Source organism: Rousettus aegyptiacus, unplaced genomic scaffold (assembly GCF_014176215.1).
Source record: "Rousettus aegyptiacus isolate mRouAeg1 unplaced genomic scaffold, mRouAeg1.p scaffold_m13_p_6, whole genome shotgun sequence".
Lineage (NCBI taxonomy): Eukaryota > Metazoa > Chordata > Mammalia > Chiroptera > Pteropodidae > Rousettus > Rousettus aegyptiacus.
In genome coordinates, this window is record NW_023416309.1 from 71,741,124 (window position 1) to 71,768,325 (window position 27,202).

Here is a 27,202-nt window from a genome sequence, read left to right on the forward strand (position 1 = left end):
CCAAGGCCTCACACCCCCCTCGCCATCTCCTCCTCCTTGCTCTCGCCCACAAAGTGACCGCCATTTGGATCATTCCTTTGCACAGTTGAGCACATTTAATATACATAGCTATAGTAAATCTAATATATGTCTACACTAGACATGAAAGTGTCTTGAACGGCTTTACATTTTATATAAATGGCATCATCTTGGGACTGTCTCATAGAAAGTCAGATAATTTTTTCCAATATTTTTTTGGTACAGAAAAAACACCTAACATAAAATATGCCATCTTAATTATTTTTTAAGTGTACACTTCAGTGGACATTTCAGTACATTCACATTGTTGTGTAACCATCACCACCATCCACCCACAGATCTTCATCTTGCAAAATGGGAACTCTGTATTCACATAAAAAAATAATTCTGCCTTCCCCTCCCCACCAGACCCTCGCAATCACCATTCTACTTTCTATCTCAATGAATTTGACTACTGTTGGTACCTTATGTAAGTGGGATCATACAGTATGCCTTTTTGTGACTGGCTTATCTCACTCAGCATAAATCCTCAAGGGGCGTTCATGCTGTGGCACGCATCAGAAATTCCTTCTCTTTTAAGCCGAATATTCCAGACAATTTTTTTATTTGCAAAATCCTTTTATTTACTCAGTGAACTTTGATATTATATATGAAGTGCAATAAAGTACCTCAGTATTTGTTCAACACTACATGGGGTGTTCCTCAATCATTTTTATAAATGTCATTTGTATACAGTTTAGAACACTTCAAAACCAGGAACTTCTATATATACTTTAGAGAAAATTTAAATCTTCTTTGTTTATGTAATTGGAAACAATGTAATAGTAAAAAACACAGATGCCGAAACTAGATTATTTGAGTTTAAATCTTAACTATGCTGTTTACCAACTGTGTAATCATGACAAAATTAATATGCTCTCTACACTTCAGTTTCCCTTGTAAAAGAAGGATAGTGATAGCATGATTAACATGAGATCATTCATGTTAAAGACTTTGAACATTATATGGCCCTTAATGTTATCATTATTGCCCTAGATATAACATGTAGGGGGAAAAGAAACTTACTAGAATTTCTCTTTCAGAAGGATTATCTATCTCCTTCCTTTACTCTGTGGCATGTGTTTGCCTTCCCTTTGGCTGTTAAAATGTGTTTCCCAGTGAAGATACAAAACCTTTTATAATTTCTTTATTTTTCTTGTCTTATTTTTTAAAATAAATTTAACAACAATTTCTTACATTTTTACAGTGTTTTAATAGTTTGGAACCAGGTTCCCGCTTTTTTTTTTTTTTGGCCATCATAACAAAGTCATGATTATTATCATCCCATTTTCGAGATAAGCAAACTTGAGATTCAAATGTTAAGTGACTTGTCCAGGGCCCATATTTAGATCCTGGTCTTTTAATCACTTTCCAGTACATCAAATGGCTTCATTTACTTATCCATATTTACCTCTGAGTCTCCGTCAGTTTCTCCCATTGTTCTTCACTGACAAACTCACTTGCTCTGAGTTCCAGCGCTGTGGCAGCTGCTTAAAGCCCTAGGGACATGCAGGGAGGAACTGAATTGTCCAGCTTCAGGGCAAGGGCTGGAGGGGCAGCTTTCTCCCGGACAAAAGTGCTGGCAGAAACCATTGTCTCCTTGTTGAGCCCTCCCCACTCCCTGGGTGCAGACACAGGCAGCCACCACATCTGAGTCTCCCTTTCAGACAATTTTTTTAGATGTTGGGTTAGTCCAACAACCCACCATTCTGCCCCTTTCTTGCCCCTCACTCTATGACAGTCCTGCCACCCATGCATGAGTGCCTCTGTGGATCAGGTCCACCCACCCTTGCAAAGAGAGATCAGGAATGGAAGTAGCTTCATGCAGCAAAACAAGTGATTGTCCTGGCTAGAGAGAACAACAAAGCTAACAGGACTATGCCAGTCCAGAGAACATGCATGGGGTGGTGAGGCGATGATATTGACCCAACAATTTACTGTTTATAAGATTATCTGCACACACATTACATAACTTAGCCCTGGTATCCTTCATCTCTGAACCCTGCCCCGGGTCCTCAGGAATGAATTCTGACATGCATTGAGGAAAGTTAACAAGGAGAACCAACACAGACTGGAAAAAGTAGCCAGGCAGAAGGGAGAAACTAAAACCATCAGCTCCAGCTATGGGCCAGATTCATTCTGGGTGTTGTTTAAACATCACCTCTTACATTCCGATTGTCCACAACGGCCCAGTGAGAAAGCTAATAGCATTTAGTGCAATTTCTGGTTGATGGCTGTGAGTTTCAGAAGGCCTAATGTGTGTCCAAGGCTGCACACAATTCAGAAGCAGAACAGAGACTCGGACTCAGGGCTGCTGGACTCCAAACCTATCATGCTGCCTTTCTGAGGGCAGAGTAGAGACAGATCCTCTTCTCCCTTCCTTTTTCCCTAGGTGAGTCAAAAGGCAGCCCCATACAAAAACCACCCAAGTGCTCCGTCTCAGAGGAATCAGTTTAAAATGTGAGGTATATCTGCACAATGAAAATGAAAGATCTCTAACTTGACACAACAATATGGATGAATCTCATAAATGTAATTTTGAGCAAAACAGTAATAACTTGTGACTCTATTTAAATAAAAGAAATGCTTGAAGCTCAGGTAAAACTAATGTATGCTTTTAAAAGATAGAAAGCAGTTACCCTTAAGGGCTGGAAAGAGACGCGATGGAGGCATGTTGCCAGTGCTCTTACAGGGACGTGTTCAGTTTATGAAAATTCAGGAAATGCTACATTTACGTGCACATTCTTATATAGGTTACAGGTCAATAAAAAGTTGGAGGTTCTTTTAATGCTCCCGGTCATTCTTAATTTGCGAGAAAGAAATGCAGTTTCCCCACTCCCACCCCTGTGCACGGCTTCTTGCTTCGCTTCCTGTCAGCCCGTGATCCTTACCACACGAGTTAGGATGTCACTGTGATTGGTCTTCTGGTTGTTGATGCTATGAGTATTTGAACTGGATTTTAGCAATTTGGTCTCTCCATTTCTAAATCTCTGAGTTCCCTTTTATAATTAAAATATTTAACACTTGGGATAAATTCTTAATATTTTTAATCATTAAAGAAAACAATAGTTAATCTTTTTATGAGACAGTCCTGCAAGATAAGACTGTTATGCCCGTTTCACGGATGAGGAAGCTAAGCCTCAAAGAGGGGGAATACTGTGACTAATGAAAAACTCTCCCCAAATTCTGCTCTTTCCAATAGTTCGTGTCACGCCTCCATTCTGCAGTCAGCTCCAGTCTGTTTCACAGTTATGCTCTTCATCCCCAACCAGAATGGGAAGTCCAGAAGGCTTGCTGCCACACCCATCTGAGCTACCTGGAAGCTACCTGATGCGAGGGTTAAAGGAAGTGAGGGCAAGGATATGTGTGCTGAATTCCCAGGTCCTGATCCCTAATGCCCAGCTTCAAACTGCAGAGGAAACCTCTAACAGTCAGGCAAGCCAGAGAGCTTTAAAAGTCCTGGCAAGGACTCTGAAATCAGACCCAGCCAGCATGTGTCCCTGAATATCAGAATAGACACTATATTTACCCTGAGAAGCCCTTTAGTGCACTGTGAGCTATAAATAGTCATTAGGGCTCAAGCAAGTGGCCTTAACACATGGATTTCCTTCCAAAAATGCAGACCTATTTTAATTAAATTTGCAATTAACCTTTGGGAGGGCAGGCCCCTGGATTTGGTTTGCTTTCCGGCAACACCGTGAGTAATTTCCTATTCATCAGACATTTGGGGATTAACAGGGTGTTCAGCTCGGAAGCAGCTTTCGGGGCTTCCACAGAGACCAGCTCCCTGGAGAGGACACTCAGGGCTTGGTGCATGAGTAACTGCACCCTGTAGCCTTGGGGCCTCCCCATGCCCTGGTGTCTCGATCAGAGTCTCTTAGCCAAGTCAATTCCTTTTTATCATTTCCCCCAGAACAAGATGGGAGTCATAGCTGTGCTCATCCTGCCGTTGCTGCTCTTGGGAATCAGTGGTCTTCTCTTCATCTACCAAGAGGTGTCCAGGCTGTGGTCAAAGTCAGCCGTGCAGAACAAAGTGGTGGTGATCACCGATGCCATTTCAGGACTGGGCAAGGGTAAGCTGGCTTCACCCCAACTTGTGCCCACTCTTGCCCTGAGGGACAAGCAGGGGAGGGTGCCGTGCAGGCAAGCCTGCTGGGCAGGTGGGAGTTAAGGCTGCATTCTCTCCTAGTGTCTGTTATTAATCATCAAGTATCTTCTCTTTTGGAGGCTGCGGCTTCCTTGCCTGAGAAATGAGGGCACTGGACTATCTGGGGTTGCAATCACAGAGTCGAAGTGGTCTGCAGGTGTGATCTCCAGAAATTTTGAAATGCAAAACCCTTAGCTGGGGCAGCGTACTGATTATGAGCCCACACTTGGGCGCCGAGTTCAATTCCTGGCTCCACCATGTACTAGCTGGTGGCTTCACTTCTCTGCCTTGGATTTCTCAAATGTAAAGTGACGGTACTAGTAATCTCTACCTCATCATGTTGCTGTGAGGAATAAATAATTTAACAGATGGGAAGTTCTTAGAACAGTGCCTGGAGCTATATGGGTACCACTCAGGTGTGAGTAATGCTAATAACAATGACCACATTTAAGCAGAAGATGTATGCTCCAATTTGCCACACATCCCACTGGTCCTTACTGCATAACACTTGACCCGATTCTTTCAACCATACCTCTCTCTGGCCTTGAAGGCATTTATGTTTGCAGCTCCTGAATTAAATGGTCTATGAGGGCCCTACAACCTTTGGTGACATCTGTGACATAAGGAGTAGTAAATGTCCTTAGGTTTGTAAATTCTGATTATTATTCTACACAATGGCAGTGCAGCACCATATGTTACATAGTTTGGATGTAATTTTTGCTGTTGTTTTTGCTATTTTTAATCAAACATAGAACATACACAGCCAACCAACCATTCATTAGGTCACTTAAAAAATGTCTACTGAGTCCACTATGTCTGAGTATTTCAATGAGTATTGGATGATGCCTCTTCCAAAGAGTCTCTCTGGGGTCTGGGTACCTAATCTCACAGAGCTGCCATCGTGAAAACGTTTATAGCCTCCTGTGTGAGAATTCTCTCAGACCCTCTCTCTCTTGGACATCCCAATAACAACCAATCCGCATGCTTTGAGGGTGGGGTCAATTTCAGTAGGTGATCAATTTGGGTTCATCATGTAAAGTGAAAAAAAAAATGTCGGGCAGATAAACTAGGTTCTCTGTGTAGCCTTTATGTGGGTCCCAGAAGCAATTCCCGAAGAGGATATTCTGCATCGTTACACTCAGTACTCAAATGGGCGGGGGGCATAAACTCTATCTCCTATAGAGACAAGCCAGGCACTCACATTTTTCAACCAGACCAGACACAAGACAACAAGGAGTGGTGGTGGCCCTGGGGATCTGAATAAGAGAAACACACCTAGAGACACTCAAGAGTCAAAGTCTTTGGGGGAAACCTTGTTCTTCAGGTAGGACATGCCCATCTAGCATCAGACCCGCAGCCCACACGAGACCCCTTCATCATGAAGTCTTCCCTGATCACCTTGATGGTCCCTGAGGAAATGACCTCTGGGATCTCTTGGCTCCTCAGAGAAACACACCACCATGGTGCACTTCTCACACTCTGCTGTATCTGTGTGTTTCTCAATTGGTTCACTAGACACACACTCCCCTACGGTGGATCCTATGTTCTGTTCAGCCTGTGGTGTCCCCACCTCCTAGCTCAAAGCCTGGCATACAATAAGTACTCAAAACCTGTTTATTTAATGCATAGCCTCTAAAAGTGACCATCTGATGAGGAAAGGCACTCATTTGGATAAGTATATTGTATATTTGTTTTGTTGATTTCAAACTAGATTTCAATATGATCAGAGAACATATTCTGTATGATTTTAAGTCTTTTAAATTTGTTGAGGTGTGTTTTATGGCCCAGGATTTAAACAATCTTGGTGAATGATCCATGGGCACTTGACAAGAATCTGCATTCATTCTTCTGTTGTTTAGTGGAATATTCCCAGAATGTTCCAGTTGGTTGAGGAAGCTGTTCGGTTCTTCTGTATCTTTATTAATTTTCTGTGTTGCTGGATAGAACTGAGTAATGTATATGTAAGTAGTCTTATTTATCTGTTAAGTCTTATTTGATTACAGTGACACACTGTACAAATCAGGTGCCCAGGAACTATATCTCAGGGGCAAAATGGCATATTCAGAGGGCTATGGTCTAGTCTCTGTCCTGACTACTGTTAGTGCTCTTTTATTTATTTATTTATTTTAATTTTTTAATTTTTATTTTTTTACTGTATTGTATGGATTCAGCCTGCAAAGAAAAGCAAAGCATTAAAATAATAATAATAATAAAGTTCAAGTATTTAGAAGTAACTTGAGAAGCTGAGTGTATGTGACCTTAAATAAATGCCTAGCCAAAACATGCTGCTGACCACAATGATTCCGGGTTTAAACTACTCCAGTTCTCAGGTCCAAGGCAAGAAAAAAGTGAGGGGCACTGAGTAGATGGCATAGATTAGGCACAGCCCACAGCACACCCCTCGTCCCATGGAACCTGACCAAACCCAGTGGATAGCAGCATGGAGCCCAGAGCCAAGCTGTTTACTAGAGAAATCAAATAGCCAAAGATCGGGACACCTAACCCTCACCCCAAACCCACACCATTCAGCCAAGTAAGAAATCGGGTCACCTTGCACCCACAATTTCTGCAGCAAGAGTGACTCTTAAAATTCTTAACCACTGTACTTCAAAGAGCACAACACTTTCTGTGTTTCATCACCTCTGAGATGAATAGCTACTCACCTTTAAAAATTTCTGAAATCGAGCGAATTTTCTTTTAATCAACAGTAACTTACAATATTCACAGGCCATCCTTTTGCATTTTAATATCTCTGAAATCAGGAAGCATCTTACAGTAGATGGCATCACAGATTTGGGGAAATATGGGACTGAGAGCTCAATTTATGTTTGCTGCAGGAAAAAGAAAAAACCTAGTGCCCACATGCTTGACACAGGATAAATGCTGTGCTCAGTGGAGCTGATAAAGAATAAAAATAAGAACGCTAGGGTATATCTACCTAATGCCTGGAGTGAGCAAAAATGACTTACATATTTGGGAGTGTGCCTTCGGGCTTGCTGGATCGAAGCAGTGATTGCACCACTGGGCTCTAGCCTTCCCCAAGCCCCTGGGAAAGACGAGGTGTTAGCAGAGTAAAGGGGAAATGGAATGATGGTAAGAACACAGCTGGCTGTCCCTCCAAAGAAGGTCAAGGCCAGAAGTTTGGTCTGGCTCTTGATCATTGGCTCTTCACCTACCCAGTGCTCAGCTTGTAAATATGTGTCCATCGCCATGTTAGAAAGGGAGGGTGTGGGCCCATAACAACACACTCCCAACATGTGCCTTTCTTAGCAGTGGGCACTGACCAAGAGGCAGCCTAGTGTGGCAAACAGGCACCCTGAAATGTCAACGTATGGGCTAACATGCTGGCTTCACCACCAATCAGCTGTGGACTGTGGGTAAATCATTTCATCTCATCGAACCTCACTTCCCGAGTTTGTAAGACCCTGCCATGATGGCTGCCCCACACCCAGCATGGCTGCCTCTCAGAATTACAGCTGAACATCAGGAAGGCCAAGCTTTCTTTCTCTTAATGAAATTTCTTACAAAAGCCATATACTTTTTTTAAAAAAGGAATTTTTTAAGTAAAAGAACATAAAACACACCTGAAACCGCACCTACTCAGGAACGTTCATCTTATTTCCTTTCAGTTCCTTTATGATGCTTACAGGTGTAACCAGCAAGAATCAGGGGTGTGGTGAGATGAGATATGCAGAGGGCAATTACCACCTCTGACTCTTGACTTTTAAAAAATTCAGACAGTCCCATGACTTTTCTGATATTATTAGATTATACAAAACTCTGAGGTCATGATAAGTCCCAAAACACAGCATTGGTTCAGGAACTGGTATACCCAATCCAATACATTAGCAAACATGTCCATTTTCATTGAAGTTGAACTGTCTTTCCTCCTCTACGCTCCTCCCCGGCTAGAGCAGGTTGCCTGCCAGCTTGCCTCTCTTTCTGACCCCTCTGGGGGTGGTCGGGCAAGAAGGAGGGGAGAGAGGGAGAGCAGGCATCATTATGAGACGGCATCATTATGAGACGGCTTCAAGCTCCATGGCCTGGCACATGTTTAAAACCAAGTCTGATGCTCTTTCTTGTGGAACTTTTATGGACCCTGCAGCACGCTCCCTGGGAATACCAGTTCACACTTTCTGTGAAGAGGGTGTGCTCTGTGTGCTCAGTCCCAGCTCCGCACAGGTTTCAGGGCCTACTCCCCCTAGGCCCTCTGTTTTAGGGTCTCACTACCCTTCTGAGACATCCTCTAGGGCAAAATTCAAATGAGGTCCCAATCAACTCACGCCTTACCTGTGGGTTCACTGTGGTTGTGTGTGGGATCTTCAACAACACAGACCGATCCCCACGGGGCAGCTGCAGCTCTTCTCTTTTTTGCCTTAGGGACAGCTGGCCCATGGTCTCTCCCATTAGATTTCTCAGGCACGACTCAGACTCCTGGCCACAGAGAACTCATAGCATGCTGTTCAAATGGTCCCACTGTCGCCCTTCTCTCTAGGATAGAGATACTGGGGAAATACATAACAGTTCTCTTCCCCAAAAAATCCTTTTTCAAAGTCCCCCCTCCTCTTCCTTGATCTATTTTTGTCCTATTTTTGGGTAATGAGCTCCATAAAACAGGGTTATAGTTAATTCCAAAATCTGCATCTTAGACCAGCAACTAACTTCGGAATTTTATATCTATTTGATCTTGGTTCCTCAGTCCAACTTCCAATTTAAAATTCTGTTACATATACATATGTACAATTTAACATCCAATTACACACACTCACAGAGTCAAGTGTTATGGCATTATATAAGACACAGTTTTGAATCTCTTTTTTAAAGTTCTATGTCATGAACTTCTTTCCATTTCAGTAGACCTATTTCTGCAACGTGAGTTTTAAAGATCTCAAAATATTTGACATACAGTTTACTATAATTTACTTAACCAATCTTGTATAATATCGGACATTTGCAATCATCTCCAGCTCTTTACTATTATTTTGGGACTGAGATAAACAATATTATAACTATGTCCATGCAGTAACTGTAAATTATCTTCCTAGAAAAAAATGCTCACAAATGAAATGACTGGGTCAAAGTCCATACTTATTTTTAAGGATTCTGTGAAATTTTTCTTCCAAAAGTTTTGGCAATTTACACCACTAGCAGTGAAGCTGTGACTATTACCAATTTTGTTTCAGGTTATCTGATAGATTAAAATTAGTGACATGTTTTACTCTACGTTTCTGTATTATTGGCATTGAACTTTTATCTTCTGTATATTAACTTTGTATTTCTCTTATGAATTCCTTACTCATCTCACTAGCTAATTCCTTTATTAAGGTCTTTACCTTTTTTTCTTATTGATTTATAAGAGTTCTTTGTAGGTCAAATAAATTAACCCTCTTCTGATATATGTATTATAAACAGGTTTTCTCAGTTTATGTTGCTTTTTTTATTTGTGTTTTCTGGTGTGAGGAAGTTTCTTTTAAGGATAAAAATTTATAAATCATTTCTATTATGATTTCTTCCTTCGGCTTCATGCTTAAAAGATCTTTCCCCAAAGCGGGGTTATATATTCATCTATTTTATTCTAGTTCTTTTATGACTCTGTTTTTACATCTAATTATTTTATACATTTTGGTTTATTTCATCTAGATTTTTTCCCCCAGTCAAATAGTTATCCAGTAGTCCACATACCACTTTTTAAATAGATTCAACATACTAACACCGATTCAACATACTACCTTTATCATATACTAAATTCTTGTAAATACTTGGCTGTATTTTTAATCCATATTTCTATCTATACTTGAACCACTGTCTGCTTTTATTTCTGTAACTTTATAATATATTTTAAATATGTTATACCTATTCCATCCTCATTATTGTTTATCGAAATGTTTTTTGCTTTTCTTGCACATTTATTATTCTAAATGAAGTATGTAAATTATTCCAAATGAAGTTTAAGATCTTTCTGTCCCTTTTCAAGACATGCTGGGATCTTGATTTGCATCAAATTCACTGAGAGATGGATTGACATCTTTATTGAATTTTACCATCCAGAGTCATCATGCTTCTTTCTCAATAAAATACTTACATTTAGAGAAATTGTCCATTCTCTATGGTCCTAAACTCAAGGTGACATAATTAACACTGTTATTTCTTGATTCAGGTTTCCCTCAGTCAGCAGAACTGACCACAGTGTCCCTCCTCCCATCTCTCTCAGTCATACCCACCACACCTGTTTCTAGACCTCACTGAGACCTCTCGTCTCTGGAGCCCTCTACTTTTCTCCTTTATTGCCCCCCCCCCCGCCTTCTCTTTTACTCCTCTCTGGCTTAGACTGCATGGTTCAGCACTTCAATCGCTCTCTTACCAATACTGCAATTCCCGTGCCCACAATGTCCACTTATCCAACCCAGCCAACTCTGTTCTCTCCTCCTGCACCAGAACGCTGAGCCTCACACAATAAGATCACTTTGAGCCATTGCACTCAAGATACCCAGCCTCCAGTGGGCACCCAGCCCAGTACTGCCCAGCTATCCTTCAGCATCCCTGGTCAGGCCAGGACTCCTACTCCTTACTATAAAATGGGACAGAAAGTTACACCCTCATAGTAGGTGGTGGTGGTGGTGTCCTTCTCGGATCCCTGTGCCTGGTGAGTTTATTTGTTCTCCAGGTGCTGTGAATGTTGGCTCAGGGCTCACAGATTTGCCCTCTGCTGGTGGACGTTGACTTGCCCAAGAGTTACACATGGTGCTCCCACACGCAGAGGGAGGCAGCACAGTCAGTGACTGGTCGACACAGATGTACAAAAGGCTGGTCCTCTTGCCTCTAGGTAGGACAGCTTTGCAGTTTACATTCCAGAGCCGTCCTTGGATGCAGCCTTGGCTAGTCTTTACCTGAGACCACATCCTTGTCTGGCACCCACCCCATGCCCTAACTCCCTGATAGATTCTCTCTGAAGAGCACACTCCCTCAGTAAATTCTGATCAACTATATCCCTGTCTCTGATTCTGCTTCTAGAGAACTCAACCTAAGTTACTATCTCATTGGGTTATCATGAGAATGACATAAGCTAATATTTTTACATCTCTTTCAATAGTCCCTAGAACAAGTAAACTCTCAAAATATGTTAGCTTTTATTGTTCTTAAAGATCAGTGTTATAGCCATACAAGAACACTGTGTGTCTGCTGGCCATTGCCCTGTTGAAAAAGTTCTATTTTGGGTTAGTCCAGAAAAAGTAAACCTACACAGAAGGCAGATTTACTTTTTTAATAAAAAGAACCCTGGCTGGAATATCTATCTATGGAGAAAATGTAAATGAAATTGACCTGGGAAATACACTGGCTGTTTCCAATATCTTCAGATTGAGATATATTTAGGCTGTGGTCCTGGAGGGCTAGGTGAACAGGGTCATCTTTCTGTTCAGTTTAAGAAAAAAAATGTCCTAATAATCAGAACTATCCAAGGAAGGAAGGGCTGTTTCACCTTACTATGAGCTCCCCTTCAGAGGAGACAACTGCACTGAGGCTAGAAATGAGAAAGAAAATTCCCAGTCCAGGGAGAATGTTAAATGAAATCACCACTAAAGAATCTCATGACCCTAAGACTCTTGGATTCTTTAAATTCTTGCATTTGTAAGACAGAGTGTCTCACCATCAGTGGCTCCACCCACACAGCACACCCTGCCTTCTCTCCTTCTTTCCCACAGAGTGCGCGCGGGTGTTCCACACAGGTGGGGCAAGGCTGGTGCTGTGTGGAAAGAACTGGGAGAGGCTAGAGAATCTATATGATGCTTTGATCAGCGTGGCTGACCCCAGCAAGGTAAGGCCTTCCAGCAGTCAGCTTGGGTAAATCTTGGGCACCCTTAGCTTTCATTGATTGTTAAAGAGCAGCTCTTTGGTCAAGGTATGCTTCTTGAAATGTTATTAGGTATTGAGTAAAAACAAGGTTCTGAGGTCAGTTGTGTGGGAAATACTGAGTTAAGTCAAGCTTATCTGGTTGGTTTCTTTACCGCAGGACTTTTCAGGGCCTTTGATATGCTAATGTGCATTGTGTAGCTCCAAGAAGAACAAAGAATAGTTTGTGTTTCTCAAACAAATTTGACCAGGGAACCCTCTTTTGAGGATATATCTCAGGACTAATGTTTGTCAAACACCGAGATCGCATTAACCACATGGTATTATCAATTTTCCCATCCATATTCCTCTAATTCACCAGAGTCTTGATGACAGCAAGTGTTTAGGACTGAACACAATGCCTGGCACATAGATGGTGCTCTGATCTTGGGCTGAGTGTATGATTTTGGTCAAAAACAAAATGTAACTACAAAGCTACATATGGCTTATAAGCTAGTTTGGGAAGCAATTTCCAAAAAACTCACGTATGTGTTAAGTAATGACATTACCACTGGAATCAGTGCACAGCCTCCACCGTGAAGGGCGATATTCATTTGAATTTATTAGTTATGGCCCCAAGGCCAAAAGTTCAGACTTAAAACTGCCTATTTGCACATTTGGATTTTTGTAGTTGCTGCTGCTCTGGTCCCTAAGAATGGATTCTCTACCAATTTCTTCCTCCCAGAGTCATTTGTGCTTCTTCTTCATCATTTTCATAGTAATTTCATGTGCTCTGAATTTCTGAATTTCAAAAGAGGTGTCTCTTAGACTGAGGGACCCCAAAGTCTGTGGGAGGGAGGTATTCCCACACATGCCTTGACTGTCTCATTGGTTCAGCAGACATTCACCCCAAAGCTGATCCTCTTAGACCTCTCAGATATCAGCTGTGTCCAGGATGTGGCCAGAGAGGTCCTGGATTGCTATGGCTGTGTGGACATCCTCATAAACAATGCCAGCATGAAGGTGAAGGGGCCTGCCCATAAGATTTCTCTGGAGCTGGACAAGAAGATCATGGATGCCAATTACTTTGGGCCCATCACATTGACCAAAGGTTGCGTGAGTTTGACTTCCCTGTGGATTTCTAGGCCACCAGCTGGTAGAGAAGGCTGCTTTATGTAGCCAGTCATACAATTCTGGATAAAGTCTCCAGCCCCCACACTCAGAAAAATCCCTACTTATTTGGTGAAAGCTTTTGACACTCTGACTGTAAAAGTTGATGAAAGAAAAGGGATTTGGAAAGTATTTTACTAGTATATTCCAACCTTCCTCTCTGTGAAACCTGCTTCCCAAGCCCTTCCCTTTATCTACTTCTTCTTATTTATATCCATGGCTCCCTTCCAATTCCATTCCATATCTCTGGACCATTAACTGTCTTTATGCTTTGGATATATTTTGATATATCAGCCTTGTGGTTGGTGTGCTCCTAACTATGACAGTTGGTCAAAGTTAGAGAGTCTCTCCTTAGTAATAAAGAAGAAAACAGTTTATCCCCAAAGTACAAGACCCAGAAAACTGTCAAACACTTTGCAAGAAACAAGGAAGGCAGAAATACCTTTTAAGGGTAAATGGTTCCTGATCGGAGATTTTTTTTACTGCCATGTTCAAATGCAGGTGTGAAGCCTAGGGCTGGAGATGACATGTAATAGAACCAAGGGTTGAAGCCCTTCCCCCACACAAAAAAAGTTTATCAAAGCAGAACTCCAAAAGGAAGAATATAAACATGGAGAAAGTCTACATTTAGGGAGTGGGGTGCCCTGGTAGAAAGCATGATTTTAGAGTTTCCTTCTCTACAGCCAGGATCTCCATAACATATAAGGGGAAAAAATATTTCGGGCAGAAAGATGATTTCCAAGAGCTTTTAAAATGGTGCCCCAGAGATAACAGTTTCCTTCAGCCCAGTCCCTGAAGATACACCAAGCAGGCCAAAGTGTGTCCTTCACTCAACCTCTTGAGAGTTCATAGTTCATTGACATCAAAGTGAGGAATGCAAAAAGTGGAGTGGAAAGGTCAGGACTGGTTTGTCTTCCTTGCTGGGCCTCTAACTTGCTGAGAGACCTGAGTCTACTCACTACTCTGGGTCTCACTTTGCATATCTCCAGCGTGCAGGTGCTGGGTTTAATTGACCTTTCTGGAAGTTGAGCCTTTTGATTTTTTTGCCCTATCCCTATTCCACCCATACTATTATTTATTTCATGTCTCACTGAATTTTCTCATTTTTAAATTAATTTGTTTTAGGAGGAAATCTTTATCATACTGCCATAAATTAAAACCTTCCTTCTCTCTCAATAAATAGAAGAAAACTTGAAACCAAAACAAAGTAGTAAATTCTCCCAAGACACAGGGCTGAGGTCTTTCCTCTCTTTGTTAAAAGATTAGCATATGCAAGAGAGGTGTTAAAGACACATTAGAACCAATGTGAGTCTTCCTACTGGAGGTGATAGGAGAATTGAAAAGGGATTTCACTTTTCTCATTATTGCAATCCGTGGCACTTTCATGCACATGGGCGGATCATTTAAAATTATCCAGCAATTCACCAGCTGAGCCCAGCCCATTCTTAAGAAACTGAATAAATGATCCCCGGGGTCCGTTTCATATCTGTCCCACTACCAGGAAGGTAGAGGAGCCCGGTGTGTGGAAAGAGATCTGGGGAAGGGGTCCACCTGCTGCTGCCCTACTGTTCTCAAATTTTTAACCTTTACTTATTGTCCTGTGCTTCCCAGCTCTGCTTCCCAACATGATCTCCCGGAGGACAGGCCAAATTGTGTTAGTGAATAACATCCAAGGAAAGCTTGGAATCCCATTCCGTACAGCTTGTAAGTAGCCAAGACAAAAATGTTTTGCATCATGTTGTATGCTGTATAAGACAAGAGATATGTGTGTGTGGAGGACTAGGCATGGCAGGGGAGGAGGTCCACAGATGAAATGGTCTGTTGGTTTTTCTTTCGTTCCTTCATTTCCTATTTTTGAGCTCCTATGCCATACAAGCGACTATGGGAGACACTGAGATGTGAAAGATAAGGTCCCTCTCTCCTGGATGGTCATGTCTCACAGGTGGTCAGAATATGCATGATCAATGCAAGATGAAGATCACACTCCTGACATAGGCGCATAGCCCCAGCTCAATTGTTCCTTCCTCCATAAAGACATCCTTGAAAGACGAGAAGGAGTACAATTGGAAAGAAAAGATGAATGCACATCATAAGATGGGAGAGGGATAGAGAGATTCTGAGGAAAGGAGGAGGAGAAAAGGAAAAGGGTATAATTCCAGAATAGGTGAGACAGAGAATTTCAAAAGTGAGTGTCTTTTAAAAAGTCTGAGGAGAGGGACTTCTTTGTATATGTTCATGGGATCCAGTTGGGAAAATTCAGGAGACATTCTCATCTCCCATGGTAGGATCTGGGAGAGTGGGGAACATGCCTTATATATTTCTGTGTGGCACACAGTATCATGAAAAAAATAGGAGCTTGGTAAATGACTGGTGGGAGGGAGGGAAAAAGGGAGGGAGGAGGGGAGGAAAGAAAAATGGGTGGGTCTCTATATTAGTCTAGTTGGGTTGCCATAACAAAATACCATAGACCCAATGGCTTGAACAACAGACATTTATTTTCTGACTGTTCTAGAGTCTGGAAGTCCAAGGTCAAAATGTTAGCAGGGTTGGTTTCTCAGGGAGCCTCTTTCCTTGGCTGTTGTATCTTCACACGATCTTTCCCCAGTATGTGTGCACCCCTGGTGTCTCTCTGTGTATCCCAACTTCCTCTTCTTATAAGGATACCAATCAGATTGGATTACAGCCCACCCTAATGGCCTCATTTTAAATTAATCACCTCTTCAAAGGCCCTTATCTCCGAATATAGTCACGTTCTGAGGTAGTAGGATTAAGACATCAACATACGAATTTTTTTTTGGTGGGGGGAGGGGACACAATTCAGCTCATATATCTCCTTAATAGTGTTTTACTTTCTTTTTCCCATTTGCATTAATTAAATTAAACCTAAGATACTGTAAGACTGTGATGTAAAATGAAAACTTTTATTACTCCTCTACGTAACAGTCTCAATGGGAAGGCCTAGGTGAGTGGGCACTACAGCTCCTTACAGTCACCCAGGGACCCAGGGTCATGCCAAGTCATTGCTTTGACATCATTTTCCATGTGCAGTGATGATTCCCATGCTGGAGACAGGTGTGTACCAAGATAGGCTATCCCCACAAATCTGGTCCCCATCCCATCTGGGCTGGCAAGAAGAGGGCAGAGAGCATCAGGATGTGGACCTGATGTCTAAAGTTCCAGGCCAGGAGTAAGCACACACCACCTACTCACATCTTGTTGGTGAGAACTCAGTCACATGCTTATACCTAGCTGCAAGGGATGCTGGGGAACACACTCTACCTGTGGGCCCAGGATGGAGAGGAAAATGGAGCTTGATCCTCACACAGAAGACACGTTTATCTTTCATTTTTGTCTTTTCCAAGACAATTAGTGAATCTCACCACTATTCCTTCTGCTTGTAAACTCTTTGTACATGCTCTTTTCAGGAGCTGGATTACTTTCTTTCCTTGCTCCACGCCTTCATTAATTAAAAAAACAGCAGTCCAATGCCTCAAGCCAGGTGCTGAGGACACAAGCAACGGTGACATGATATACTGTGGCATGCCATTGCAATGGGCTCTTTGGCCAACAATCAACATAGGACCAATGCACTGGTTTCCTCCGAGAGTTTCCAAAGCACAGCATTGAGGGCGGAGAATTCTAACAAGGCTCTATCTACTTCTTCAGCTGTGCGTGGTCTGGCTTCTCTGCAACTGAGAAATTAAGGAGTGCAGGGTTTCCCACATAAATGTCAGAACTGCAAAGAGGCCGCCCTGGGCTGACCCCAAGTTCTCTCCTTCCTTCAGGTCTGACATCTGACAGGCACTGGGGGCTGGCCTGGGAGTGACTGGGGTCATCTGACTGCATGAGCAGGATTCCTTCCACTCCCCAAAGACATGCTGCATCCCTGGCTGCCACAGCACCATCCAAATGGGAAGACTGGGGCTCTGAGGCTCAGACCAGACACAGGGGCTTGGAGGTGGGCACATCCTATTTCTGTGCACACCTGTCTGCACTAACCACACTTAATGTGAATCATTGCTGCTGCACTGTGGGGTCCATGAGGACAGGGCTACTCCAACACACCTCTGCTTCCAGCTCATCCCCTTTACCCTGACTAGAGCAGAGGTTTTGCCATTGAATAGTTGAAGAAACTGACGAGTTAGTGGATGAATGACCAACAAGCTGATAAGGCTTTTTTGTAGGGAGAGGGTAACAGCCGTATAGACATATTATTTACATACCATACAATTCACCCATTTAAAGTATATATGTAAGTCAATGGCTTTTAGTATATCCACAAAGCTGTGCACCTATCACCACAATAATTGTAGGACATTTTCATTACCCACAAAAGAAAACAGCACACCCTTAGCCATGTTCTCTAATCCTTATCCCATTCCCCCAGCCCTAGGCAATCATTCATCTGCTTTCTGTCTCTGTAGATTTTCCTGTTCCAGACATTTCATATAAATGGAGTTGTATCATATGTGGTCTTTTGTGACTGGCTTCTTTCACTTAGCATGATGTTTCAAGGTTAGCCCATGTTGTAGCATGTGTCAGAGCTTCATTCCTTTTTATGGCTGAACAATAGTCCACTGTATGGATAGAACACATTTTATTTATTCATTCTCCAGTGGGTGGACATTTGGTTTGTTTACATTTTTTGACCATTGTGAATAATGCTGCTATGGACATTTGTGTACAAGTTTTTATGTGGACGTATGTTTTCATTTCTCTTGGATATAAGACTGGAATTGCTGGGTCATGTGGTGACTCTATGTTTCAATGTGTGAGGAACTGCCAGACTATTTTCCAAAGCAGCTGCACTATTTTACAGCCTTCCTGGGAAGGAATGGGAACTCATTCCTTTTATATACATGTTCTCATTTGATCTTCATAACAACTTGGCAAGGGCGACATTATCCCCATTTTAAAGATAAGAAAACTGAACCTCAGAAAGGTGAAGTGGTTTGCCCAAGACCACACAGTGGGCAAGTGGCAAACTGGATTCAATCCCACCTCTGTCTCAGTCCACTGCTTCAGGAGGGCTCTCTGCCCTCATCTGTGAAGTGCAGGGCAGGGCTAGGTGACGTCTGGCCTTTTCCAGCTGAGTTCGTAGGAATGCGTGTGTAGGCCTCCTGTCTCCAACACTCCTCCAGGGAAGCAGTGTCGGGCCGCCTGCACCCACCTCTAGCTGGTTTTCTCTTCCAGATGCTGCTTCCAAGCACGCCGCACTGGGCTTCTTTGACTGCCTCCGAGCTGAAGTGGAGGAATACGACGTCGTCGTCAGCACCGTGAGTCCGACTTTCATCCGGTCGTACCACGTTTATCCAGGCCAAGGAAACTGGGACGCCTCTATTTGGAAATGTGAGCTTTCAGAGGGAAGCTGGAGGGACAAGGGTGGAGAAGGGCTCCCTGGAGGCCCCTGAGACAGCCTGGTTTCATGGGATCCAGGGGGGCATTCCTGAAGCATAAGATTGGGGGTGGCAGGGTGTTTGTACCCACCTAATAGCAGGGTGAGGTCCCCAAACTTCATTCCTGAGGCACAGATAGAATCTTAACCTGTAACCAGCAGGCCAAGTCCCAGCTGGGCTCAGTCACTCAAGGTTCTGTGACCTTGGCCACACGATGGCCTGTCTCTGGGCCTCAGTTTCTCACGATGGCCTGTCTCTGGGCCTCAGCCAGAATCTGGTCTTTAAAAATGACCTGCTCTTCCTTTTCTTAGAAGGCAACACAGAGTAGAGACCAAGAGTCTGGTGGCAGACTGCCTGCGTTTGAAGCTTGCCTCTGTCATGTATTAAATATTCCAACACAAGCAATTCACTTAATCTCTGTGCTTCAGTTTCCCCATTAGAAAATGAGGACTGGTGGTAATATCTACCTTGTAGAGTCATTGGGAGGACTAATGTTTCCAGCCATAGGGGGTTTAAAACAGCAAGCAGCACATTATGAGTGCTCTATAAATGCACCTTATTATTATTACTATTCCAGAATGCTACATCTTGTCTCAAGCTCTATTTATATTAGGAAATCAAAATGAGCCATGATGTGGGCAATGGTTCCCGGAAGCTCTTGACAAACACAGCTTTACAACAATTGTAAACAATAGCCCCTAAATTTATCCGACACTTTCTTATTTTCTAAGCTCTTTCTCGTCGCTTCTTAGACTCATAAGCACCCTGTGAAGTTAAAAGGGCAGGAATCACGCCCACTTTACCAATGAAGAGGGTGAGGTGCAGAAGGGTAGAGTGTCTCCCCAGGGCTTTATGGCCAGGGGAAGGCAGAGCTGGCCCAGAGCCCATGATTCCAGGCCCAGTACACACGTCCTTGTCTTTGGGCACACAGAGGGGCCTGCCCAGCTCGCTCCTGCTGAGGCTCTAATTCTTGCATCCTCTGGGGGCTCTCTAGTCTTTTTCAGAAAGCTGACCTATGGGGTGCACCCGGTGGACGTGGCTGAGGAGGTGATGCGCACCGTGAGACGGAAGAAGCAAGAGGTCTTCATGGCCAACCCCATCCCCAAGGCTGCCGTCTACGTCCGCACCTTCTTCCCCGAGTTCTTCTTTGCTGTGGTGGCCTGTGGGGTAAAGGAGAGACTCAATGTCCCGGAGGAAGGCTAACTGCAGGAATGCGAGTGGGTCACCATGATGGGAATAAAGGCTTTCCTGGCAGCTGCAAGTTCTTCTGTCCTCTCAGCATTGGGGACCCCATACAAGCCACCCCTTAACCTGTTCTCCTCGGTGGGAGATGTTCACCATCCTGGTGAGGATGGCCAGAGGCCAGCCGGTCGTTACAAGGCCTCTAGGTGTCTCCACTCAACTCCAGAAGCTTCTTGATTCTGTAGGGTAACAACTGGGCAGTAAAACAGGAATCAGAATAGATCTAAAACACACACACACACACACACACACACACACACACACACACACACACAATGTCCATAGCCTGCTGAGGAACTCAGAAAACCACTTTCATTTTAGATAAGGGTGACCTGCCCACATCTGCCTCCAACAACAGAAGCAGGACTTGGCAACCTCTCAGGGCAGCACTGCCAAACAGGACTTCCCGCAATGATGGAAATATTCTATAATCTGCATTGTCTAATTATGGCAGCCATTAGTCACATGGCTGTTGAGCACTTGAAATGTGGCACGTGCGACCAAGAAACTGAATTTTACATGTGGCTAGCTGCTCCTAGGTTGGCAGCAGAGCAGAGCTGTAATGTTGAGTCCTGGCAGCACATCAGAAGGAGCCCCTTCCCTAGATTTAACAAGTCAGAAGAGGGGACCAGGCACAGCTGTTTTCTACAAATTTTCTCAGTTGATTCTGTGGTGCAACAAATCTTCAGAGCTTCTGTCCAGAGGTTTCCACCTCATTCCATTCCAGCCTTTGCTTACATTCTCAAAGCAAAACTCATTTAAAACTGCCATCCTTGTTATTGGTGGGTGTTTCTCTTAGGTTAGTTTTTCTTACCTAAAACGTTTAATGATTCTAGGGATCTTGGAAAGTGTGGGGGTATACTTTTTGCGCTAATATTATAATTGCTGATTCAAATTTTTCTAATATTTATAGATGAAAGAGGGCTCAAATTTCCTCCCAGAACCAAAACTATTTGCAAAATTAATATATATATGGTACACATATGCATATCTATAAAGTTTAGTTTAAAGCAAATTGCCCAGGATCACATGATTGCTGTGCAACCTGGCTTACCCCAGGATAAGGCTGATAGTCAGGATGTGGCTCCAAAAAATAAAAGGGTCAGCTGAGTGGCAGGAGCACAGGCCTAGAGTCAGCAAGATAACCTCTGTCTTTTAAGGGGTTTTGTTATGGTTGTTTGGAGGGCGGGGTGCTATAGGGATATTCAGGCCAGAATCATTGGTGGGCAGAAAAAAAAAAAAAAAAAAAAACAGCTGCAACTTGGTTGGTGGCCAGAGACAGAGATGGTGGCTTCTGGACAAGTAGAGCTGGAGCCGGGGCAACAGGCAGCCAGTCCTGAGGATACACCAGGACGGCGGGGCTCCAGGCCAAGCGTGGCCATGACCCAGACCCAGGCCACATGGTCCTGACCCGCTTTCTGTAGGGCTCTACCTCCTCTCAGGTGAGTTTATTGGAGTGGTTCCTGGGGGATGATTTTTTGATGGAGGTGAAGGTGGATGTACAGGGAGTGACTGTGTCAGGGAAGCATCTAGACTGGCACTGAGCCACATTCTGGGAGAGCAAGAACTACGACGGTGGGGGAAGACCTCAGATCCCACTTCCCCCACGCCTCACCTTATGTCGGGATTCTCTGAAAGAAACCATGTGGAGCAACAGAGCAGGAAGAAGGACCTCCCTAGCCAGCGGGTCTGTTCTGCTGTTCCCCTGCTCCTGGCAGAGGACACTCTGCAGTTGAGTGGAGTCAGAGACCTGTGGGTGGATCCAGCCCCAGCAGGACTGAATGGCCCACGCATGAAACACTCTGAAGTTGAATTTCCTGTCCATGGACTTGGTTTCCCTGTAGACTGGATGCCTTTATCGCCTTTCAGATGTCCCTGTGTCCACTCAGGCCCTGATGCCCTCTCAGGATGGGATATCTCACCAGCCTAGTAAACTAAAATCCACAAATCTGAACTTCAAACATAGAGGGAAATTTTTTTTTAAGTTGAAGGGGGAAGTGTAATGCTATATGAGGAATGGCCACCAGGTGTCACTGTGGCTACAAACCTTCTAAGATTCCTCTTTCCCCAAAGTTCAAACTAAAGTACTGACCACTGTTGGGCCAGCGTCCTGCCTTGAAACAACCACCCTGTCTCTGATTGCCCAGTCTGGGTCATGTGCCCATTCTAGAGTAGCTCTGTCTGATCAGCAAGAACAGAGTGGGAAATGGGGGGTTTCCCAAAAGAAAACTAAGATGCTTTTACAAGAAGAAAGGGAGAACACATTTTGCAGGCAAAACTGCCTTTCTTTGTTAAGGCTTATCTCCGGAAAAGACAAGGAAACTAACATACACTGAGCATTTGCAACCTATCTGCTACCTTACTAGGCACTTTCACACATCAGGTTATGTTCCCCGCAGGCTTCCAAGGTCAGTATTAGTAAGTCTATTTCTACTGGTGAAGAAAATGGAGGCTCAGAAAGCTGGGCAGGTAATTAAGCCCAAATCACGCAGCTGGTCAATGGCAGAGCTGGGATTTGTAAGCGGAGATGGCTGGAGCACTCACAGACTGAGGCGATCAAGACTTTGCCTGTCCCTTCCATATTAGAACTGGGTGAGGTTTCCAAATGCAGATCAGTCCCTCCCTTGGGTGGCCCTGGTCAACAGTGGTATTGGGTGAACTCTAGATTGCAAAAGTAAGTCAAGGAGATTCCATTACGAAGGTTGAGCTATAGTGGAGAAGTTTGGTCTGGGCTAGATAGTGCCCTGTTGGTCCAAAGGGGAATGTTCAGGTATATAAACAATGAATGAATCTGGAAGATTTAGCAGACAGTTTTGGTGCCCTGTGAAATGCCCCATCCTGCCCCTGATTTCAGTTGCAGCTATGGTGGAAGGCTCCCATGCATGCCACATCACCCCTCTACTTTTTTGTCTGAGGGCTTTCTCTAAAGCATGAGAGTTCCTTCAGCCTTCACAGGTGAGTCCAGATCACAGAAGAGTTAATATCCCCGGGGGCAACCCTCAACCAGCAGGGGACAGGTATTGGTGGGCAATACCCAACTTCTTACCCTTTTGGAGGGGCAAATCTGAGGCACATTCTACACAGTTTCTGACAGGGTCTGCAACTGGATTGAACCCAGTTGCTCCTGGGGCCACCAGCTGTATTGGCTTTTTCTCCTACCCTGTCTCTCCCTGCCCCCAACCCCACCCCTGCTTCCTGGGATCACCTTCCCCATAACTACCTCTTCCCATTCCTTGTCTCAAGCTCTGCCTTCAGCAAATCCCAGCTGAGACCAAAGATTTTTGGAGGTGGCACCATTTAAGGTGGACCAACATCTTGGAAATCAATAGTTTTCGAGAAACTGAAACCTACTCAAATTTCATTAAAAAGGGAATTAAAAGAAGAGAAACCTCTCAAAAACAAAGCCCCAGGGTTCTTGAAAACTGGAATCTCTCTTTTTTTCTCATTCCTGCATTTTCTCTTCCCCCCTCAAAGAAAAGAAAAGAAAGAACAGAGAAAAAGAAAAGCTAAAGAAGAACAATAACATCCCCTCCCCTCCCTCTCCTCTCCTCTCCTCTCCTCTCCTCTCCTCTCCTCTCCTCTCCTCTCCTCTCTTCACTTCTCTCCCTCTCCACAGGATGTCTTGTGTGATTCTTTTCATGTGACTACCCTAGCCCCATTTTTTCTTTTCTTTGCAGGCTGTCTTTCTCTATTTGAGATTTCTGCTCCCATGCAGCTCTGGCTTGAATGAGTCCTTGCCTTTCTGACATGTCAAATTTGACCCTAAATCTACAGAATCTCATAGCTTGATTCTCCAGAGCATTACAATTTTCTGGGAAAGAAAAGCTAGTTCAGCTTGGGTTAAATGTCCACCCTTTAGGCAATCACTTCTTAGGCTGTCCCATTCCAATTCATGTGAGTGAGCTGTACTCTCCAAGAGAGAGGTGAGGAAGAGGAAACAATGACTAGTCCATGAAGTGGGACAAAGCCTGCTTCAGAAAAACTCAGGCGTGAGATCAATCAAAATGGCTACATTGAGTTGGGAGATGAAGTAGGAGGCTGCTACAATAATCCAGGTGATTGCTAAAGAAGGTCAGGTGGAAGGAGGAAAGGGAGAGACAAGCAAGTAATGATGCAGCAGATGTTTCAACTGGCAAGATAAGTGAGAAATAGAGGTCAAAGATGACTGGGAGGTATTACTGGGATATGGGAGGGTCAGCCAGAGGAGATGCCCAAGGCTGTGAAATACTGAGTTTGAAGCAGGATATTTGAAGTAGTCTATGTTCACCTAAATCAAATAAATCAACCTACTTCCTTGGGTGGTAAATATTTGGAGCATTCTGTTGTTCTGCATAGTGAGATATAGTTGTTGATTATATAAGATTAAATTCTAATAAAATTGAATTGAATTTCACATCCAAATTTACCTAGTCATCTAAGGTTTTGTAGAGTGAAGCAAAATACAATAATAGATTGCAATAATTTAGTCAAATAGAAAATCATTTTTTAGCTTAGATATAACTTACTCATAAAAGAAAAGAGGATGAATTAATGACTAGACTCAAATAAACGGATTTAACTTAAAAGTCAGAAAATTAAAAATACAGAGCAGAAAAAAATTTAAAGGATTTGTTTCAAAAACAAGCAAAATTACTCAATATATTATGTCGGCATAACACACATATGTGATGTAGCTCTAAAGCAAACAAGAGAATGATTAGGAGAAATCAAGAGAATGGTGGCTTCTGTGATTGGGTAGGAGTGAGAATGTGATGGAAAGGAATGTGATGTATTGGCAAAGTTGGTGTTTCTTAAGCTGGGTGGTGGGACACAATGGATTGTTTTATTCTTCTTCTTTAAACTGCATACGTGATTTACACTTTCATATTTATGATAAGTTTCATAATTTTATAAGTTAAAAAGACAACAGTCTTGTTTACAGCATATACATAAATAGCTGTTGTGTTCACTTTTGTAGGAGTATGGCAGCTGCACCTCCCTGAACAAAGAAAATCACTGGGAAGAACTTAGGATCTTAGATCAATTGGAATCTAAAAGGACTTGAAGAGAGATGGTTCAAATCTGAAGCCTCTCATTCTTGTCTAAATTGTAAGAGCTTGCAGGATATGCTCAGACAGAGCTGCAAAAGTTCCACCCCCACGACTTCCTGTCTGTGTGATGTGGGGCACATCATGTGGCTTTTACAAGTGTCATCAGTAAAATGAGGGCAAAACTTATTCCACAGGATCATTTGGAAATTAAATGAGGTGCTTGAATATCTGAAGGTAAAGCGATATTCAGATGGCTAGAGTTCAGCCACCATGTCTTCATCATCAAAGTGCCATTCTTTTAGCATCTTGGAAGTGGGAAGCTACCCTAAACTACACAAGTTAAATACAAGGGTCATGTAAGTAAGAATGAGAAAGAGAGACCTAAGCACATACACCAACAATGGGGACAGATGGTCCCTAACACCACCACTGATTTACACTCCCAGGCTCTGGGGTCTTGCTAATTCTTCTTGGGGAATGAATCATAGTGGATTAGTGAAAAGACCTAAAGAAAAGTAGAAAGTAATGAGCAAAAACAAAACAATGACACTGACTGCCACACATCATAAGAATAACTCATTACTCATTCCTTTTATTTTAAATGCCGTTGAGTGAGAACCTACCCTGTGACAGATGCTACAAATATTACAGATAAAATAAAGCTCAGTCTATGGTCTCAAAAATGTCCCAAAGAGTTTGACTAACAATGATCAACCAAAATACCTACATAAATGTGCCCATTAATTTCCTTGTTTTACAAACAAATTTCCTATTTCTTTGTTGTTTTTAATAATCATATTAAATTAATACATATTTATTATGGAAAAGTCCTATACAGAAAACTATAATATTTAAAATAATCCCGACCCCCTACTAGAATTCTGGTCCTGAGGTATACAATTAGGGAGAAAAAATTCTGCCAAATCAATTGATACATGGATTTCCAGTCTTTTATTTTTATTTTTTTTTTAAGCATCATACTATACCATACTGTTCTCTAATTGTTTTTCCTCTTAGGAGTTTTTCTTGGGCATCTTCACTGTACGCATACACCATTTCTTTCTCTTGTTATAGCTGACATGCTGAAAACCCCTTTAAATATCAGTATATAAAGGTAATACATCAAAAAAGGGGGGAGGAGGAGAAAATAACACAACAGAAGGTTAAAACATGAAAAGCATAATTATAAATTTAATCTCTTAACACACATTCCCAGTCCCTGGCAGTATCTACATTTTTTGGTAAACTATGTGAGTAAAGTATAAGACACATGTAGAGAAAAGTGCCCAGATCTAAGTGGACAGGTCCATGGGTTTTCACAAAGAGAAGGCACCAGGTGGTCAGCACCCAGAACAACAACAAGAGAACATTACCAGCACTCCCAAAATGTCCATTAACATTTCACCTGCTTCTCTCCATGTATTTTTGAATAATAAAAATTGATTTTAAATATTTTTAAGTAAAACAGATAGAGTACGCAGTGAGGTTGTGACTAACTCCAAGTATAATAGCAGCTGCAGCCCCTGCCCCATCCCTTCCCTTCTTCCAATTTCTACATCTCAGAAATACCCACCCACTCTCACCTCTTCGAAGCTTCTTTGGTCTTTTGATTTTTACCACTGTGTAGACCCAGCCTAGATCAGCATTCCCCATTACATGGGATATGACAAATCCCATTAACGCAATGATATTTATTTAGAAATCAAAGCGATCTTGATTGCTATAATCAACAGTGTTGTATTGGTGAAAGGGAAAAACAGAATAGAGAGTCCAGAAATAGACCCGCTTGGTATGGCCAATTAGTGTTTGACAAAGGTGCAAAAGCAATTCCATGGAGAAAGAATAGTCTTCAACAAAAGGTGCTGGAATATTTGAACTCCATATGTAAAAAAAATATATATCATACTTTATACAAAATTAATTCAAAATGGATCATAGATCTAAATATAAGATGTAAAACTGTAAAACTTTTAGTTAAAAGAAAAAAATAGGAGAAAATTTTGGGGATCAAGGATTAGGCAAGAAGTTTATAGACATGACAAAAAGTAAGAAACGTAACAGGAAAAAATGATAAATTAGACTCCATCAAAGTCAAAAACATTTGCTCTGCAAATGACACTTTTAAGAAAAAGACAAGACAAGCTACAGGCTGGACTAAAGTATCTGCAAGTCACATATCTCACAAAGAATTTGTATCCAGAAGAGGTAAGCAACTCTCAAAAATAAATAGTAAGAAAACAACTAAAATGGATAAAAGACTTGAACAGATGCTGAATCAAAGAGTATATATGAATATGGAAAGCAAGTAAGCACATAAAAAATTGTTCATCATC

General features: G+C 42.6%; 1 protein-coding gene across 2 annotated transcripts; it reads left to right on the forward strand.

Moving 5' to 3' along the window:
* The first annotated feature begins 3,970 nt into the window (after nt 1-3,970).
* On the forward strand, nt 3,971-19,858 carry DHRS7C (dehydrogenase/reductase 7C). Of its 2 annotated transcripts, none has more exons than XM_016154649.2 (6): nt 3,971-4,130; nt 11,905-12,017; nt 12,929-13,142; nt 14,813-14,905; nt 18,395-18,550; nt 19,592-19,858. In XM_016154649.2, the coding sequence occupies exons 1-6, from the start codon at nt 3,977-3,979 to the stop codon at nt 19,798-19,800; spliced, it is 939 nt and encodes a 312-aa protein (XP_016010135.1). In that variant the 5' UTR covers nt 3,971-3,976; the 3' UTR covers nt 19,801-19,858. The 2 variants fall into 2 exon arrangements, with proteins under 2 accessions (XP_016010135.1, XP_016010136.1); XM_016154650.2 differs by having other exon boundaries at nt 12,932-13,142.
* The last annotated feature ends 7,344 nt before the right edge of the window (nt 19,859-27,202 follow it).

Excerpts from the sequence above, each read along its gene's own strand:
- DHRS7C (XM_016154649.2), top strand. The coding sequence starts at position 3,977 with ATGGGAGTCATAGCTGTGCTCATCCTGCCGTTGCTGCTCTTGGGAATC. Across the intron at positions 12,018-12,928 it reads GCGTGGCTGACCCCAGCAAG|CAGACATTCACCCCAAAGCT; the intron begins GTAAGGCCTTCC and ends TCATTGGTTCAG. Across the intron at positions 14,906-18,394 it reads AATCCCATTCCGTACAGCTT|ATGCTGCTTCCAAGCACGCC; the intron begins GTAAGTAGCCAA and ends TTTCTCTTCCAG.